A 20,621-nucleotide genomic window follows, 5' to 3' on the forward strand; every position below is an offset into this window, starting at 1 on the left:
ATGATTATTTATGATTTGTTTCCACGTGTTGTGAGCCACCCCGAGTCTTCGGAGAGGGGCGGCATACAAATCTAAGTAATAAATAAATAATAAATAAATAAAGGAAAAAGGTGTGTCTAACATTATGAAAAATACGGTATATTGCAACATATGTTACGGTCTAAATAGGATTATCGTGCTGCAAAAAAACTGGGTAACAACAGATGGAAGCAAACCATCAATTTTTCTGCCCTATGTTCATCATCTGGATATACCTTTCAGAAATTTACATCATGGGAATGAGGAAGTGCTTTTACTGTGGATATTCCTATAATTCATGTGGTGTTTCTGTTTGGATTGTCGCTGAATGTAAAAATTGCTATCCAAGGTAATATAATTTTTGATAGTGATCATAATTTTTGTCATTGCTTAATCTTTTTGTTTATCAAATAATGCAATTAATTCCTGATTAACACATACCTTAATGACACATGATAATTTCATATGCCCATCAAAACCATTTTAAAATAACTGTAAATCACATTCAGAGTAAGGCCCTTTTCTCTATATTGCATGGACCTTTTTGGCAGAGATATTTCATTGGGGGAAAAAAATCCTCCCTCAAGGAGACATGTTATTTACATATTTTTAGTGATGGGCGAACCGAACCCGCACAATTCGGGTCCATACCTAATTTTGCGGTGTTCGGTATGCCGAACATGAACCCAAATTTTTTTCAAACTTCGGGCAAAGTTTGGGGTCATGTTTGGCATTTGGAGCTTTGATGTCACCGGCAGGTAGCTAAGGACGCCAAGGTGATCACTTCCTGGATTCCATGGAATCCAGGAAGTGATCACCTTGGCGTCCTTAGCAACCTGCCGGTGATGTCAAAGCTCCGCCCCCGGAATCTCTTCATGGGAGGGATTCCCCGTTCAGGTTCGAGCTCGGGTTTGGTTCGGGTTTGGTCGAATTTTGCATAAAGTTCGTCTGAACTTACCGACCCCGAACACCATTGGGTTCGCCCATCACTACATATTTTCTGAACGTATTTTTTGATTTTCATTTTAATACTCTCTCAAGAACTTTGTATGGGAAGCCCTGATCTTAATTAGCTTTCATTGGAAAATAGATAAGAAGAGATGAGCAATTATGTTATCATTGGATGAAAGGGATAACATTTTCCCATGTGGAAAATCTAAGAATTGGACTGGGTAGATCATTTCCATACTGTTACAAGAATGGGCCAGCACGCACTAGATGTAAAGCTAGCAGCCATTCTGTTTCCTGAAGTGGTGTTGCTCCATACTTCCATACCCCTTCACGTAGCCAATGTCAACAATGATCTGAGGATGTAGGCAAAACCAAACACGTTATGCTTTTCAGAACAAGGCTGATAAAACCTGTGCAAACCAGAATAAGTGGTGTGACACCCTTTTTCCTTGTTCAAATCATTAATCAGGTCTTATTAAAAGTTTGCTGACATGTAAGTGGTTCCTATTGTAGACAGTTTCTAATGGGGACTACTACCTGAGGCTTGGCTTCCTACGTTCCAAGTTATGCTTAATATGAATCTGAAGCTTGGTTTCCTTCTTCCCAAGTTATGCTTAATATGAACTCACCAATTGATGCCAGATCTGCTTAACTAGAGATTTGTAAAGACGTGTAATGCGTGAACCACTTTCATATCAACTGGATGTGTTGAATATTGAGACTGCCTGGTTTTTAAGATTTAAGATTTATTAGATTTGTATGCCGCCTGAAGAGTCCAGACACAGGAGGCTAACAAGACGGGTCCTTTATTTCAGCTCTTTAAGACAAGTGACATTCAGCTGGAACGCGTCTGCCTTTAACAGAGAACAGGCACTCCTTTTATACTTTTGCGGCTCCCGCCAAAAGAGAACTGTCAGCGTCTGAGCCAATCAGGCACGACTTCTATTTTTACACAGCTTGCATAGAGACAGCATTTTTTACATAGGAGCAACTATTTACATAGGATTCAACACCCCTCCCTCCTTAGTCAGAGACAAGTCAATCTGCCAGCCATGTGACAAAGTCCTCCAATCAACTTGGCCTTCGCAGAGTTCTTTCTGACCTGCGCAGATCATTCGAGTCCTCGCTTTCAACGGTGGAGGTCGGTTCGCTATTACCTCCACAGTGCGGCTGGGGCCGAGGCTGAGCTCCGGCCTGCTGTGTTGAGTGGGCAGGCACAACACCGACCTCCGAGGACGAAGATGGCTCGACATCGCTGGAGGACCTTTCCTGTCTTGGTAAGTCCATTTGTATGTCCATTAAGACGGGTTGCGCGTTAAAGTCTATTAAGGGCGAAGAGTCTGTATTAGCGGTTTGTACAGGGGAGGCCTCAATGCGCCTTCGTAAATGATCGATGTGCCTTCTCCACATTCGCCCATCGTCCAATTTTACAACATAAGTTTTAGGGGCTGTTTGCTGTACAATTGTTCCCTTCATCCAATTTAACCCCCCATCAAAATTCTTTGCAAAAATACTTTGACCCAAGTACAATTGTCTTTCAGGATTTACATACATAGAATTATGAGTACAATACCTTGGGTGTAATCTATCCAGTGGGGATCTAAGTTTCCTTCCCATTAGGATTTCAGCAGGACTTTTGTGTGTGTGGGAGTTAGGTGTAATATGTTGTGTTAACAAAAATTGGTCCAGATGCTGTTGTACATCCCCAGGGCCTGACCTGCACAATGCCTCTTTTGCCACCCGAACGTACCGTTCTGCCAACCCGTTAGCCCATGGCGAGTAAGGCGAGATAAGAGCATGTCTGACCCCCAAGTTATCCAAGAACAATTCAAATTGCCTGGCTGTCAATTGGGGCCCATTGTCTGACACTAAGATGTCAGGACAGCCATGGGTGGCAAACAAATGGTGCAGAACCTTAATGGTAGCACTAGTGGTTATATTATTCATTGCAATAATTTCAACCCACCTTGAAAATGCATCTACCACTATCAAGAAATATTGAGACCCCACTGGCCCCGCAAAATCAATATGGACCCTGGACCAAGGCCCTGCAGGTTGCTCCCACTCAACTGGAGCTGTTTTGGGGGGATTTGGCCGTGACTCTTGGCATGGGTCACACTTGGCTACCCACCTTTCAATTTCTACATCCAGACCAGGCCACCATAAGTGCCCCCTAGCTAAGCCCTTCATCCTTACAATACCAGGATGGCCCACATGTAACATAGTGAGTACTTTAGTCCTTAGACTTTCAGGAATGACCCCACAACAGACAACCCTTTACATATGACAGTTCCAGTCTTTTGTTTTTAAACTCAATTAAGTTTGCTTCTAAAGAGTCGTTATGCCACCCCTTGAGTACACAATTTACCACCTTTTGTAAAATCTGAGTGAGGTCAGCAACCTCTTTTGCTGTTGTTAGTGAGTTATCCTCAAGCTCTAGAATTAAAACATCAGCAGATGGGGCTGGGTCCTCAACTATTTCTGCCATGGGGCACCTACTTAAACCATCTGCGTGGTTGATGGCTTTACCTCCTTTATGAATAAGCTCATACTGGTAACCTGAAAGAAACAATGCCCATCTGATTAGTCTAGGAGACATAAACGGAGGTGTTGGTTTGTTAGGGGCTAGCAGGCCTAGCAAGGGTTTGTGGTCAGTGACTAACTCAAATTTCCTGCCAAAAAGGTAGTTATGAAACTTTTTTACCCCAGCCACTATAGCTAGAGCCTCTTTATCTAACTGGCTGTAATTTCTCTCAGTACTAGTCATTGTCCTGGAAAAGAAAGCAATTGGGGCTTCTGTATTATTTGGCAAGACATGTGCCAAGACCCCCCTGACCCCATATGGGGACGCATCGCACGTAAGCCTGACGGGTAGCAAAGTGCTATACTGAACTACCACACTTTTGGAAGTTAACAACTGCTTTATTTGCGAAAAGGCTTCATGCTCAGTTCTCCCCCATGTCCAAGGAGTTCCCTTCTGAAGCAGCCGGTGTAGAGGCTCTGCTGCTGTTGGCTTCTGCTTTAAAAAAACAGAATAAAAATTTAGAAGGCCTAAAAATGCCTGCAATTCTGTCTTATTCTGGGGCTCTGGGGCTTCTCTAATGGCTTTTAATTTTTCAGTAGTGGGGTGGATGCCTTCGCCATCAATCCTATACCCTAAGAATTCCACACTGCTGGTTCCCCAAACGCACTTGTCTGGTTTGATTCTTAGACCTTTAGCTTGCAGTCTATGTAATAGCTCCCTTATTCTCTGGTTGAGTTGAGATTGGTTTTCTCCTGAAATCAATATGTCATCAAAATAGGGAATAGTGCCCTTAATTCCTGACAACAAGCGTTCCATTATGCTTTGAAAAATCCCAGGGGCTATGCTTACCCAAAATTGCAATCTGGTACATTTAAACGCCCCCCTGTGAGTGACAATAGTCTGCGCGAGTGCGGTTGGCTCATCGACAGGGAGCTGTTGATAAGCTTGCGCCAAATCGATCTTGGCGAACACTTTCCCTTCCCCCAGGGAGTGAAGAAGTTGTTGCACCACTGGAATGGGGTAAGGGTGATGTTGGAGGGCCTTATTAAGCGTTGACTTATAGTCAGCGCAAACCCTCAAAGAGCCATCAGGCTTCAAAGGTGTGACTATGGGTGTTTCCCAAGGCCCTGATCCACAGGGACTAAAATGCCCTGGCCTATAAGCTTGTCAAGCTGTAGATCAAGCTGTGGAAGAAGCGGTAGGGGAACCCTACGGGGTTTGAGCCTGACAGGGGGGACCTTAGGGTCAATAGAAAAGGAGATAGGTGGCCCTTTGTAAGACCCCAAAGTGGAGCTAAAGACCTCAGGGAATTCCTGCAAGAAGTTGGGAATGTCATCAGATTTGACATTACAAATACCAGAGATTTCAATACCCAAAGGATCCATCCATGCCAATCCCAGAAGAGAGTGCCTAGCCCCTGCAACAACAATCAAAGGAAGGTTACATTTGACATTTTTGAACATAATTGGTACATTTACCTTTCCCAATACTGGTATAATTCCCCCTTGAAAATCCTTAATTACTAAAGTAGTATGCATAAGATCAGATTTTGAGAGACTAGGCATGTACAATTTTAGCTTTTCCCATGGCATAATGGTATACTTAGACCCAGTGTCCAATTCCATGTTGCACGGCTTGTTGTTTAGGAGCAGCGAAATTATGATTTTGCTCCTGTTTTTTGTTGCCGTGCTATTTACGGAAAAATGTTTTTTACCTCTTGCGTAGTCGCGGTTGACGGTTGAGTAGTTTCTGCGGCTGGAAAACCGAGGAAGTCGGTTTTCGCGCGGTTGAGCTGTTTGGGTCTGGAACCGAGGAGGCCGTGGGGTGGAAAAAGAGTCTTCTGGCATGGGGGCTCTGCAGGCTTCGGCGATGTGGCCCCAGCGGTTGCAGCGGCGGCAGATGGCGTCCCGGAAAGGGCAGCGTTGGCGCGGATGGTTCCCTCGGCAGCCGGAGCAGGGGGCGACGGGGCGAGGGTATCTGGGTTGTCTCGACTGGTCCTGTTGCAGCAGGAAACAGCCGTCCTCGGAGAAGGCAGGTGGGCTGAGGTCGTCTGGGGCCTCGGCGCAGGAAGCTTTGGAGTTGATCTGGGCAACGACTTCCTGCTTGTCATGTTTCTTCAACTCCTTGGCAGCAGCGTCGGCGACTTCTGCGGTTTGTGCCAGCTTGATTACCGCTTGGAGAGAAGGCTCGTCTTCTGTGAGGAGCTTGTTGTGGACCGTAGCATTTTTCATGCCGAAAATGAGGGCATCGGTGAGGCGAGCTTCTGGGTTGTCAAATTTACATTTTGACAGCACCGTACGAAGACGCGTAGCGTACTGGTTTATTGACTCGGAGTCGAGCTGGCCCATTCTGGAAAACTGGTGCCGGAACACGACGGCTGGCTTCGTGGGCTTGAAGTGGGCGGCGAGCTTGGTTTTCAGGATGTCCAAAGCGATGGAGTTGGCCGGTAGTGGATCGGTTAGGTCTGGGCGAAATCGAATATCTCTGAGCCGCAGTAGTTCAGGAAGATTGCCCACTTCCGTTCGGTGTCGGCGTCCCTCATCCCGGCAGCTTCGAGGAAGATCTCAAACTTGGCCATGTAGGCGTCCCAGGAGGATTTCTCCGGATCGAAGAACTCAGGAGCCCGGCCGACTGGAAGGTTGTTCATGGTGAGAGCGTGGTTCTTCCGTCCGACGTCGCCAGTGAAGAGTCCAGAGACAGGAGGCTAACAAGACGGTTCCTTTATTTCAGCTCTTTAAGACAAGTGACATTCAGCTGGAACGCGTCTGCCTTTAACAGAGAACAGGCGCTCCTTTTATACTTTTGCGGCTCCCGCCAAAAGAGAACTGTCAGCGTCTGAGCCAATCAGGCACGACTTCTATTTTTACACAGCTTGCATAGAGACAGCATTTTTTTACATAGGAGCAACTATTTACATAGGATTCAACACCGCCCCTCTCTGAGGACTTGGGGTGGCTCACAACAACAACAACAATACAATACACAGAGTACAAATCCAATATTAGATAAAAAACAAAATTTAAAACCCATAAATGTTAAAAACAATCATTACTTCACAATCACACTATTCTCATGTGTCAGGAAAAAAGGTGGTGGTGGGGGAAGAGATAGTTATTCCCCCCATGCCTGGCAACTTAGATAGGTCTTCAACATCTTGTGGAAGGCGGGAAGAGTAGGGGCAATTTGAATCTCTGGGGGGAGTTGATTCCAGAGGGCCAGGGCCGCCACAGAGAAGGCTCTTCCCCTGGGTCCTGCCAAATGACATTGTTTAGTCGACAGGACTTGGAGAAGGCCAACTCTGTGGGACCTGATTGGCCGATGGGATTCGTGCGGCAGAAGGCGGTAACGCAGGTATTCTGGTCCGATGCCATGTAGGCTTTATAGGTCATTACCAACACTTTGAATTGTGCCCGGAAACTGATCAGCAACCAGTGCAGGTTACTCTAAGGTCCGCTGTTCAAGCAGGAAAATGGAGACTGCTGATTTGCTGAGCCATCTGACAGCTCTCTATAAAAGGAAAAGCTGTCAGCCTGGCTCTTGGCTGTATCTTGTATATAGTTACAATAAAGAGCTGTTTGTCTTGAAGCCTGTATGAAGCCTCTTCAGTCCCAGGACTTAACAGGATATACCTCTAATTTCTATCCAGTGTAAAAAGCTTATTTAGATGGCGCTGCAGCCAAGGTGCAGACCATAGTCACGCATAGGATGGCGTTTAAATGTAACAGCTTACAATTTGGTGTTAGTGTAGCCCCAGGGATATTTCAAGGAATTATGAAACACTCAATAAAATTCCAGAAGTGATGCCCTACTTTGATGACATGCTCATCACAGCCTACAATGAATGTATGTGATAGTTTCAGCCTGACAGTTCAACTAAAGGCTAGACTAAGGGAGGTCCTGTACAGGTTTAGGCTGCTGGACTTAGAGTCAAGGGAAGCAAATGCCAGATAGGGGTACCTGAGGTTAAATTCCTAGGTTACCGGATAGATGGGACTAGCATTCACCTTACTAAGGATAAGGTTAGGGCAATCCGAGAAACCCCTACACCCATCAACAAATCTGAGCTCCAAGCCTTTTACAATGTCTTTCTTTTTAATTTTTTTTAATTGGATTTTAAAAACAAAAACAAAACAACAAAGACATTAAACTTGAAATTTGTACAGATATAATAGATGCTAACAAAATTATAAACAAAACAAGAGATGGAAAAAAGCAAAAAAGAGAGAAAAACCCCCAAACATAAATAAAACATACATTTGGGATAGTTACATTCCCTTCTCATTTCAGAATTTCGATCAGAGATATGTACATCTTTACCTTGTTCTACAGCATCTTTCTAAAGAATTAGGCTACTGTGACTGAGCCCATCGGCTCCTGTCCAAAAAGGCACTTTGGGTTTGGGGAAAGATCAAAGTGGCTGCTTCCTGGGTCATTTAAGCATCACCTATCTGAGAACAGTTTCCTCCTCCAATTCAATGAGACTACTGGTAGTCTTGGTGTGCAATGCCTCCCCCTTTGGGGTCAGGGCTGTCCTGAGCCACTGATTGCCCAATGGGCTCCTGTCACCTCTTTTTCTAGGACACTATTCAGTGCAGAACACAACTACAGTCAGCTTGACGGGGGGGGGGGGCGCTTGCTGCAGTCCATTCCATGACCAAATATTCATGGTAGTGGTTGATGCTTACTCCAAATGGCTGGAGATTATATTCATTGGTTCAACCACTATCGAGGCGGTCATCTGAATACTCCAAAAGCTCTTTACTACTCATGGGTTACCAGATGTAATAGTCTCAGACAACAGCCTCATTTTATGGCTGCCCTTTGTCTAGTTTAAGGGAATAAAATGAATTTTATTCCAATTTATTCCATATTCCAAATTATGAGGACATAAGGTTGTCTGTAGCTTTTACTAATAGTTAGTAAAAGAAATAAAAAAGAAACAAATCACAAATTCAGTTGGTATTTGTAATTAAAAAGACCAAAATATTACTATTTTTAATAATAGTATTAAAATAATAAGGGCATTTAACTGTTGATTGTGGGATTAATGCTGTGATTTTAAGGTTAACCTCTGCAAGCGGCAGTCTTTCTTGTTACTGACAATGACAGTGTCAACATTTAGGGAAGTTAGAGCACTACAGTTCACTTATTATATTTGGCCTCATTTGGGAAAACTCTCTGTTGACATTGGTGCGGTTTCCTTCATTCTCTCTTGCCTTTTTAACACGCATCCCGGCAGAACTTGAATTTGAAATGTTTTAACCAGAATCAGTTCAAATCAAACCTGAGCTTTTCCCAATGGCATAGCTGATCATTTACACTTTTGAAAAATACAATGAATAAATGATACATGAAACGAGATCTGACAGTTTAAAAAGAATTGGGAAAATTTGCCATGCAAAAAAATAAAGCTTTCCCCCCCTTCTTCAGCAGCTGAATCTAGTCACCCTTTTTATCCTGATAATGTTCTTAACATATGAAAGTTGATCCAATCCACTTTAACAGTTCTTTTTTATAATATAATTTTTATTAAATTCATTAGAGTATAAAACACAAATGAAAACGTGAATAGTTGGAAAATGGGGGAAAGGGAAAGAGAAATGTTGGATAAAAGGGAAAAATGGGGGGGGAAGCATTAACTTCTGACACTTTTAAGCTCAGTAGAATGAACCATAGTACAGTGTTCCCTCGATTTTCGCGGGTTCGAACTTCGCGAATCGCCTATACCACGGTTTTTTAAAAAATATTAATAAAAAAAATACTTTGCGGGTTTTTTTCTATACCATGGTTTTTCCCGCCTGATGACGTCATACGTCATCGCCAAACTAATAATTTTTGCAAATAAATAACAAACAAAATAATTATTGTTAATAAATAATTATGTTTATAAATATCAGGATCACTAAGTGTCTTATTCAATGGTGAGTACCAGTAATAAGGGTGAGTAAATGGTTGTTAAGGGAATGGGAAATGGTAATTTAGGGGTTTAAAGTGTTAAGGCAAGGCTTGTGATACTGTCCATAGCCAAAAATGGTGTATTTACTTCCGCATCTCTACTTCGTGGAAATTCGACTTTCGCGGGCAGTCTCGGAACGCATCCCCCGCAAAAATCGAGGGAACACTGTAATGTTATAATCTCAACTTTTTGCTTTGCAAACTCAGTATATCCTACCCAGTTTTATAACAAAAACAAAAGTATATTCCAAAGCCAAAGTTTTATTGTTTTTGTATCTCAAGTACCGAATTTAGAAGTGATTTCGAGATTATAATAAGATTAGATGCATTATTCTCTTTGATCAAAATAGTGACATCAGTATCTCTAACCCTTCTTCCAATTGTGCGAATTGGTATATCTTTCCATTTTTGTGTCAGTGCGAGGAATGGTTCAAGTCACTTTTTTCAATGCTGGCGTAACTAGGAAGAGTCAATAACTGGATGTTTGTAAGGGGAGGAATAGCTGTACATCTATGATTTGATCAGTTGGTCGCTGACAAACAGGAAAGGTTCTAGCATGTTTTCCTCTTTTTAATAGTGTTCTAACTAAATTGTCCCATGAAACACAATGGGTGGGGGGAGTTCAAGAAATAGAATTTGTGTTCCTTGTGTTCCTATTATATTGTAAGCTGCCTTCTGAGAAAACTGAACAGAAGTAGCTATTCAAGTGGTCAGCGACCTCTTTATTCCCATCAATGTATGTATGTATGTATGTATGTATGTATGTATGTATGTATGTATGTATTATCTCCAGTACTAAGCTTCGTGATGCTGCAGTTTTTCTTCTTCCTATCACTAATATATCTGAAAAAGGTTTTATCCCCCTTCTTCACAGATTTGGCATTTTCTTCCTCTGAGGCTTTAGCAGCATATATTATCTGTTTCGCCTCCTTCTGTCTCATTTTATATACCTCTCTGTCAGCTATACTTCCAGACTCTTTAAATCTCCTATAGGCAGACTTTTTTTCATTGACTATAGCCCTTATATCATTGCTAAACCATAGAGGTTTCTTCTTCCTTTTACCTTTAGTTATTAGTACTATTGCTACTATTGCTACTGCTGCTAAATTAACAACTTTAATTTACTTAACAACTGTGGCAAGAAAGGTCATAAAATGGGGCAAAATTCACTTAACAAATTTAGCAACAGGAATTTGTAGGTCAATTGTGGTTGTACGTTGAGTATTGTACACAGTGCATTTATGAGGTTCTCTTCCACAAGTTACTATAAAGGCTTTCAAGTCAGTTTGTAACATGTTTTAGTGAAATTGATGGAAAATAAACAGTTCAGTGATGGAGAATCTATGTATTCTAGTGTCAATTTCATGCCTGTATATCTCTTGGTACTTGTTGTTTGGATACATGAACAAGAACAATGCTATTACAAAGGCCTTTGTTGAAAACTTTTCAATGGCATATTTGGGCACTCTGAGAAGAGGACATTAGACCAACCCAGGCTTTTTTAAAAGTTATTTTTAAGTTTCCTCAGTTATTAAATGACTAATGTGATGTCACTCTTTTCTTCTATGTTCTGTTTTTACTAGAAGGTAAAGCAGTTGGATGCTTCCTAGTCTAGTTCCTCACGATATTGATATTCACTTAATAGTACAGTATCTAGCTTTTTTCCCGTGGTTTTGAATATATTTATAAATTTAGCATCAATGCAGCCTACCTAAAGCCGTTATTCTCAAAAAGAATAATTCCACAGCCAGTTTGCTTTTTATTTATTTATTTTAAACAATTGGTGGGAAAGAAGTATAAAGGAAGTTCCCTGTAGACATCCCATCTCTGTGTAACAGTTTCACAATTACAAAAGAAAAAAACAATGGATGTGTGCAGTGGTACTTCTATTACATGAGATATCTTCAACAAAGTGTTTAATTTTAGGTGACACTCCTTCAGGTAACTCAATAAAATATTTCTACCAGTGAAGGAACTGTCTTATCTCCTGTCAACATTACAATATGTCATCTAAAAAAAGGAAGTACATTCACTGTATTAAACTTCCTTTTGCAAAACCATATTTCAGATTGTGAAACAGAACAACGATGCAATATACAGTGTGGTTGCAATGAGTTGAGGGAAACTCTGAAAACAGGGAGGGAAAACTGCTCTCGGTTAAGTTATGTCTACTTGGCTACAGAGGTGAAATCCAGTAGGTTCTGACAGGGTCTGGAGAACCGGTAGTGGAAACTTTAAGGAGAAGCAGTAAATACCACCTCTGGCTGGCCCCAGAGTGGGGTGGGAATGGAAATTTTGCAATATCCTTCCTCCGGGAGTGGAGAGGGAATGGAGATTTTGAAGTATCTTTCCCTGCCACGCCTACAAAGCCACACCCACAAAGCCACGCCCACAGAACCAGTAGTAAAAAGAAATTGGATTTCACCACTGCCTGGCTGGCTTATATTAGCCCAGTCCCTGAACCAGGATGTGCAACTGACAAATCATTCTGGGGATGGACTTTAAATGGACTCTCCTCTCCTCTCCTCCCCTCCCCTCCCCTCCCCTCTCCTCTACTCTACTCTACTCTACCCTACTCTTCACTCTACACTCTACACTTCATTCCACTCCATTTTCTATTCCATTCCATGAGAGTCACCATTCTTAGAGTCTTCTGGAAAAATGGCCAACTGTGGCTCTTTCAGAGGTCATTGGGGATCAATTGCAGAACCATTGTGTCAACTCTGAAGCAAGCCATCTTGTGTTGCCTCAAGGACCATATGACTGGTGACACTGGGGAGGGCCAGAGTTTTATTCTTTTAATTAGGTGAAAACAGTGGGAAATTTCAGAGTCAGTTTTCACCAGCTGTGCCGCTATGATGTACAGTAGTCCCTCGCTATATCGCGCTTCACCCACTACGGCTTCACTTCATCGCGGGTTTTGAAGTCAGCATTGGCACAGATACGGCGCTTAGAAGTTTGGAAGGGCAGGACAAGTCAACCAGCCCGCGGCTGGGCGAATGATGAGCGGGGCGGGGACTGAGCTCCGGCGGAGGCCCATCCCCTCGTTCAACCCGCATCGCCAGTGCCGAGAAGGCAGTCTTTGGAGGCGCGCTTAGTGGTTGGTGGCAGCGGTGGTGTGCTTGGGGTTGTAGAAAGAGCTGGGAAGGAGGAGAAATTCCCCATCGCGGATTTCACCTCTCGCGGCCAGGTCTGGAATGTAACACCAGCGATAGGTGAGGGACTACTGTATTCAATAAAATGTTTTTAGAGGAATCTACCTGCCTTGGAGTTCTGCTTTCAATGGGTGCATTACTCAGAATGCTGACACATTGAAAATAAAATTAGTTCTATTGTAATAATATATTTCTTAAATTGGCCATAATCATATTGAATTCTTCTCCGTTGATCCCAGCAGTAAAAGGGAGTTTCTTTTTATATGAAATGTTCTCCTATATTGACTCAAGGAAACATTGAGTTCTTCTGCTTTTAGGAAAATGTGTTGTGAGATTTGTTCCCTGATTTTAAAAGTGCTCTTTCTTTCATGGAACTTTCTGGATGAGGAAATTGTCCTTGAGTCAAATATAGACCTCCGAACAAACTTTATCTTGTCATGTTCTTAAAAAGAAATATTTAAAAGAGATGTTATATTTAAAACCTGATATTTTTTTGACAAGAAAACTGGATTTTAATGCTACTGACCATCAGAATTTGTTTCATGTCTAGATCAGCTAACCCTAGATTAGAAAGATCACAACATGCCTATAGCTTTTGTGTTTTCAGATGTTAGCAGACACACAATGACTGCAGATAAACGTTCTCTGGATGTAAGAATATCAGGATTAACTTTATCAGAAATTATTGCATTGCAAGCCAATATAATCGTCATTGCACTGAACCTTTGGTGGTGGTGGTGGTGGGGGAAGACGTATTCTAGGCTGCCTATCTGTTTTCTGTTGGCTAGCAGACATAGTACATAGAAAGGAGGCCTCAAGGGGGAAATGTTATGTAACAAAGAGCCTGTGAAGTCCCTCTTCATTAGGGAGAAAAATCAGAGAAGTGAATGGTAGAAGCTGGAATCAGAAAAGAAAATAGGGGATGTTTGCCCAGGTTCGCCTGGTGCACCAGTTGCGGCCCTATCTGGACCGGGAGTCACTGCTCACAGTCACTCATGCCCTCAACACCTCGAGGCCCGACTACTGTAACGCTCTCTACATGGGGCTACCTTTGAAAAGTGTTCGGAAACTTCAGATCGTGTGGAATGCAGCTGCAAGAGCTATCATGAGCCTTCCTAAATATGCCCATGTCACACCAACACTCCGCAGTCTGCATTGGTTGCCGATCGGTTTCCGGTCACAATTCAAAATGTTGGTTATGACCTATAAAGCCCTTCATGGCATCGGACCAGAATATCTTCAGGATCGTCTTCTGCCGCATGAATCCCAGCGACCAGTTAGTTCCCACAGAGTTGACCTTCTCCGGGTCCCGTCGACTAAACAATGTCATTTGGCAGGACCCAGGGGAAGAGCCTCCTCTGTGGCGGCCCCGACCCTCTGGAACCAACTCCCCCCAGATATCAGAGTTGCCCCCACCCTCCTTGCTTTTCGTAAGCTCCTTAAAACCCACCTCTATCGTCAGGCATGGGGGAATTGAGACTTTCCCTTCCCCCTAGGTTTATAAAATTTATGCATGGTATGTCTGTATGTATGATTGGTTTCTTAAATTGGGGTTTTTTACATTACTTTTAATATTAGATTTGTTCATATTGTCTTTTTGCTGTTGTTAGCCGCCCCGAGTCTATGGAGAGGGGCGGCATACAAATCTAATAAATAAATAAATAAATAAATAAATAAATAAATAAATAAATAAATAAATAAATAAATAAATAAATAAATAAATAAATAAATAAATAAATAAATAAATAAATAAATAAATAAATAAATAAATAAATAAATAAATAAATAAATAAATAAATAAATAAATAAATAAATAAATAAATAAATAAGCAAGCAAGCAAGCAAGCAAGCAAGCAAGCAAGCAAGCAAGCAAGCAAGCAAGCAAGCAAGCAAGCAAGCAAGCAAGCAAGCAAGCAAACAAACAAACAAACAAACAAACAAACAAACAAACAAAAATAAAATAAAATAAAATAAACTGAACTGAGAGAGGCAATACTGGTAGTTCTAATCCAGGGGTGTCAAATTCACCACCCGTGGGACGGATGCATCACACGCTGCCCACGCCCCCACCTGGTTTGGTAAATGAGGGGGGAAAATCACAATACATTATGTACAGCAGTGGGTTGCTACAGGTACAGTAAAAGACGGCGCACTGGTAGCAATCGCTGCACTGCATACGCAGATTTGGGTCTCTGGCATGTGCATGCACACAGCCCAGCATGTTTTTGCTTCTGTGCATACACAGGAAGCAAAATCTTGTGCAGGGACATGCATGCGCATGAGATTTTGGCAATTTTTAGCTTCTGCGCATGCATGGAAGCAAAAACCCCCCGCTGAAATCTCATGTGCACCCCCCTCATGAGATTTTGCTTCCTGTGCATGCGCAGAAGCAAAAACATGCTGGATGTGCACCCTCTCAAGAGACCAAAGGCAACACATCAGTAGCGGCAGTAATGGGAATCCACCCCTGGTTACTGACACCGTGAGTTTGACCTACAACTATTCATTTAGTGACTGTTCAAAGTTACAACAGCACTAAAAAAAGTGACCTATGACTAGTGTTGAGGGAACCCAATGAAGTTCGGGTTTGGCAAACTCACCCGAACTTTGCCGTGAGGTTTGGGTGAATTCGCCAAACCCGAACCCGAACCTGAACCCGAACCTTTGATTGCAGCAAGCTGCTGCGGCGTCCTTTTCCTTTCATTTTTACATTTTTACATTTTTAGAAAAGGAATCCTCAGCGGTGCTGCAAGCAAAAGGAGGTGGGAAATCCCATGAAGGGATTCCAGGGCTTTGACATCACAGAGACTTCTTCCTCCCCGTTTCAGCTGGCCAGGAAGTAGCTTCTGTGACATCAAAGCCCCCAAAGGAGGTGGGAAATCCCACAATAGGATTCCCCACTCTCCTCCCGGGCGGCAGCGTTTCGCTGTGTTCGGCCGAACCCGAACCCGAACTTTACCCGAACTTTTAAAAATGTTCAGGTTTGGGTTCAACATGCCGAACACTGCAAAGTTCGGCACAAACCAAAATTGGATACTGGGTGACCAGCATACATTTATGATGCTTACAGCGTCTCAGAATCACACCATCATCATTTGCAATCTTCCGAGTCGACTTGCAACAAACATCGTCAATGGGGGAAGTTGGAGTCACTTAATGTTTGTGCAATTTATTTATCAAGTGAAGGGGCTCACTTAACAAACATGGAAAACTCACTTAATACACAGTTTGCTTCACAATGCAAATTCTGTAAATTGAGGATTACCTGTAAGTAATGAAAGACCTGGGGAAGCCTGTTGATGTAACCAGAGACATATTAGATAGAAACATGCAAAGGATGACCCTTGAGAATTCTGGGATTGAAGATCCTCATGTCTGAAGTTGAGATATACAGTGGTACCTCTACTTAAAAACTTAATTCATTCCGTGACCAGGTTCTTAAGTAGAAATGTTCTTAAGAAGAAGCAATTTTTCTCATAGGAATCAATGTAAAAGCAAATAATGTGTGCAAACCTGTTAGGAAAGAAATAAAAACTCATAATTTGGGTGGGAGGAGGAGGAGGAAGAAGAAGAGGAGGAGGAGAGTTTCTGCCGAAGGAAGAAGATGAGGTGAGGGGAATCAAAAAAATCCAAAACTTTAAGGCTTAAAAAAACCCAAGTGCCTCCAATACATCCAGTGCGAGGCTGCCTCCCATACACTGGCTGCTGCTGCTGCTACCTGCTGCCTCTTCCTTCCCATGCTGAAGGGTTACTCTCTCAACTTGCTTGCTTTCTTGCTTTGTAGCTGGCGCCTTTCCTTCACTGTGGTGACTCCTTGGCTGCCAGAGCAAAGGGAGCATTTCTTTTCTCTGGGCACTGACAGAGGTTTATTCCCTCTCCAAGCGCCCAGAGAAAGGAAAATGCTTTGTTCACTCTGGACTGCCAAAGCCTCCTTAAGCGCCACAAAAAGGCTCCTCTGGTAGCCCAGGAAAGTCCGAGATGGCCGGGATTAAAGGGGGAATAGCAGGAAACTGGCCGGGCCTACATGTCACTCTCAAATTTCCTGGGAAAATTTTCCGACCTCGGGTTCTTAAATAGAAAATGGTTCTTAAGAAGAGGCAAAAAATTGTTGAGCTGAATCTAGAAAAGTTCTTAAGTAGAGGCGTTCTTAAGTAGAGGTACCATTGTACTGCTTTAAGCAAAGAAAGGAGATAAAACAGCAATTATTCTGCTAGCCTCTATAATTGTACACCCCCCCCCCCGGTCAACACTTTTATAGATACAAAAGCCAAGTGCACCGGGAGTTAAATTCCAACATTTCCGGCCCATTCTAGCCTGTCGCTTTGTATAAAATGGAAATGGCAAGTTACATAGAAACATAGAAGACTGACGGCAGAAAAAGACCTCATGGTCCATCTAGTCTGCCCTTATACTATTTCCTGTATTTTATCTTACAATGGATATATGTTTATCCCAGGCATGTTTAAATTCAGTTACTGTGGATTTACCAACCACGTCTGCTGGAAGTTTGTTCCAAGGATCTACTACTCTTTCTGTGAAATAATATTTTCTCATGTTGCTTTTGATCTTTCCCCCAACTAACTTCAGATTGTGTCCCCTTGTTCTTGTGTTCACTTTCCTATTAAAAACACTTCCCTCCTGAACCTTATTTAACCCTTTAACATATTTAAATGTTTCGATCATGTCCCCTCTTTTCCTTCTGTCCTCCAGACTCTACAGATTGAGTTCATTAAGTCTTTCCTGATACGTTTTATGCTTAAAACCTTCCACCATTCTTGTAGCCCGTCTTAGGACCCGTTACCTTCTTCACCTACATAAGCAAAGAGGTGCAAAAGTGAGCCCTTCTATTTTGTCCTCCTTTTTGAGTTGGCTGGAAAAAGTGGCTTAGCAAAGAGCTTCAAATTGGAACTCAAAGATGTTTTAGCTCCAAATTGGAACTCAAAGATGTTTTAGCTCCAAATTGGAACTCAAAGATGTTTTAGCTCCAAACTGGAACTCAAAGATGTTTTAGCTCCAGAAATGACTAGAAAGAGCAGAAGTGAGATGGATGGATCTCCGATTTATAATGTCCTCTTGAAATTCCTGGTTGTGCTTTGTTATTCACTATCCTGGATAGCCACCTAGTGGCAAAGCTAACTTTTACTAGCTCCCTGCCAAGTTGAACTCAAAAGTTAACTCAAAGGCTAAGATCCAAACAGCATCTCAGCAATTAAGTGCTCAGAGTGCATGTAGTAGCCATCAAGTAGTTTACTTTTGATCTTACAAAATCCATAGTTCTTTCCTTCCTGTGTTAATGCCCTTGGCTCCATCTTGCAGAGCAATAGGGGGAAAGCAAGTAGAGGGCAATGAAATACAAACAATTCTATTTTCGTTGATGCTTCCATTAGCTTTGTCTCTCCTCCAATTAACTCTCATATTTGAAGCATTTACAAAATTTAAAAAATGGATACACAAAGAACTATTGGTTTGGGCAAGGATCGGACAGGTCTTTCAAATGCAGCCAGAGTCCTGCCTTATGAAACCAGACCAGGTTTTGGTGAAATCTGATTCAGCAGAACTCCTTATACAGCCTGCAACTTTACTGAATGAACTCCTACTTCCAATCAAATCGCATTGTGACTGGCATTAAGGGATTAGTTTATCCCTCCACCACCGCCACCCCTCCAGCTACACTTCAGCTGACTTTGTGTTGCTTAGTCAGAGCAAATATGGCTCCCTGCTCAGACTCCTTGAGGTGCTGGCTATACCGAAGCCTCTTTCTATCCATGACGTCTCTCTAGTCCTTTCTTCTTCTTCTGGGGAATCCGCAGGTCCATCTGGAACATGAATGGCTATGATTTGCTTCAGGAAACACCAGGTACTGGGCAATAGGATTAAATTTGTTCATTCAGTTTCTTTTGGGAAGGAAAATGCTGTATTCAAACTTTTCTTGAAGTTTCCAAGTAAATCAATGAAATGTGACTTGACTGAAGTTGAGTGGGATATTAATAAAATCTTCCTAGATCTGAACTGTGAAAATAAAACCCTTTATTGGTTAACATCTACGTTTCACTACTAAGCAACACTTACACATAGTATCAAAAGTGCACTTGTGTGTTTGAGAGAAAAGCAGGAAGTGCTTTCTAAGGGAATATGGACAGTTTCAGCTAAAGGGTTGAGGGATGTCCCCAAATTCCCTTACTCTTAAAGAAAGGACAGTTGGTTTGAAATAAATTAATTGCTTTAATTTCTTTGAAGAGGAGTAAAGCATAGCACCACTTTTGTGAGGATAAGCATTATGGGGTTTTTTCAATTTGATTAGCAGGAAGTTTTGCAGTGCTAGTTTATTGTCTGCTAATTTCTGAGCAAACATTCTCTGAGAAGCCAATATATCACAATAATCTCTTGCTTGACCTTCAGATTCTTCCAAACATTGGAGGTTCCTGGAAATGTGGAGAAGCAACTCTTCATCTTTTAACTCTATCCTGCAGAACCTCTCTACCCCATTCATTCCCCAAATAGCTCAGAGTAGCTCAAGCCCTCACAGCTTCAACCTAAAACTGTCTACCGTGGACCTCACCTCGTTCCTAAGAGGTCCATAAAGGGAGTGAACATAAGCGCACCAGCGTACCTACCGTCCCTCCTTTACTGCCCCCATTTATCTACTTCCTTAGCTTATATCTATACCTGCTATCTTGTACATGTTTGACAAAAAAATAAATAAAACAGTGCATTAAAGTAAATAATATAAGACAATGTTTCTTAACATGGATGGACTTCAACTCCCAGAAATCCCAGTCAGCCATTTCCAGGAATTCTGGGAGTTGAAGTCCACCCATCTTAAAGTATGAAGGCTGAGAAACACTGATCTAAAATATAATTTTAATAAAAAGTCTAAATGCTCAAAAAGGAACATCTACAAGGCTTTTTTAATTTTTTTAAAAAAACTTTTGACAAGAACCAAACTCTTATGTGATTACAATCATATATGTCCTCTTAAGAGTGTATTTCTATGACAGCTGTTTTGGATCTGTCTATTAGCATTGTGGGGCAAATGCAGGTAGTCCTCAAATTACAACAGTTCATTTAGTGACTGTTCAAAGTTAGAAAGGCACTGAAAAAAGTGACTTATGACAGTGTTTCAGTTACGACTTTTGCAGCATCCCCATGATCATGTGATCAAAATTCAGATGCTTAGCAACTGGTTCACACTTATGACCGTTGTAGCATCCGACGGTCATTTGATCACTTTTTGCAAACTTCTGACAAACAAACTCGATGGAGAAGCCAGATTCACTTAAGAACTATGGCAAGAAATGTCATAAAATGTGGCTAAACTCACTTAACAAATTCTCACTTAACAATATAAATTTTGAGTTCAATTGTGGTCGTAAGTCAAATACTACTTGTACATGTCATTTATATAATAGATATCTATAATTTTGGAAAGTGATATTAAAACCTATTACTCTTCCCACCCCGTTATCCAAATCCAAATCACTTAGTGATACTTGATTTGAGATGATTTGCTAGTTTTGTTAATAATAAAGTGGAAGAAATGTGCCGTAATGAATAGGCCATTGCTCTGTTCTCACAGTCTTTATGAAGGAAATGATACTTCACAATAATTCATTATCAATTTCTGTCGATAAGAAAGATTGGATTCATTGTTAGATTTTATTTATATATATATATATATATATATATATATATATATATATATATATATATATAATCCCACCTTTATTGCTGTTAGCCCCCCTGAGTCCTTTTGGAGTGGGCGGTATATAAATATGATAGATAGATAGATAGATAGATAGATAGATAGATAGATAGATAGATAGATAGACAGACAGACAGACAGACAGACAGACAGACAGACAGACAGACAGACAGACAGACAGATATTTAAAGGGTTAAATAAGGTTCAGGAGAGAAGTGTTTTAATAGGAAAGTGAACACAAGAACAAGAGGTCACAATCTGAGGTTAGTTGGGGGAAAGATTAGAAATATTCAATTCAATTCAATTCAATTTATTA

The 20,621-nt window shown here is 41.7% G+C and overlaps 1 protein-coding gene across 2 annotated transcripts in view; it reads left to right on the top strand.

The window, feature by feature from the left end:
• HNF4A (hepatocyte nuclear factor 4 alpha) overlaps positions 1–20,621 on the top strand; it is a 104,110-nt gene that overhangs the window by 13,990 nt on the left and 69,499 nt on the right. The window contains exon 1 of one of the 2 annotated variants that reach the window (XM_070744697.1): positions 18,418–18,460. The exons of the other annotated variant lie outside the window; for it this stretch is intronic. Coding sequence (XP_070600798.1) covers positions 18,427–18,460 — 34 coding nt within the window. The 5' untranslated portion in view covers positions 18,418–18,426. Of the gene's footprint in view, positions 1–18,417; positions 18,461–20,621 lie in introns of those variants that run through there. 2 annotated transcript variants of the gene reach the window in all.

The sequence above is a fragment of the Erythrolamprus reginae genome, chromosome 3, assembly GCF_031021105.1.
Source record: "Erythrolamprus reginae isolate rEryReg1 chromosome 3, rEryReg1.hap1, whole genome shotgun sequence".
In the NCBI taxonomy this organism is placed as follows: domain Eukaryota; kingdom Metazoa; phylum Chordata; class Lepidosauria; order Squamata; family Dipsadidae; genus Erythrolamprus; species Erythrolamprus reginae.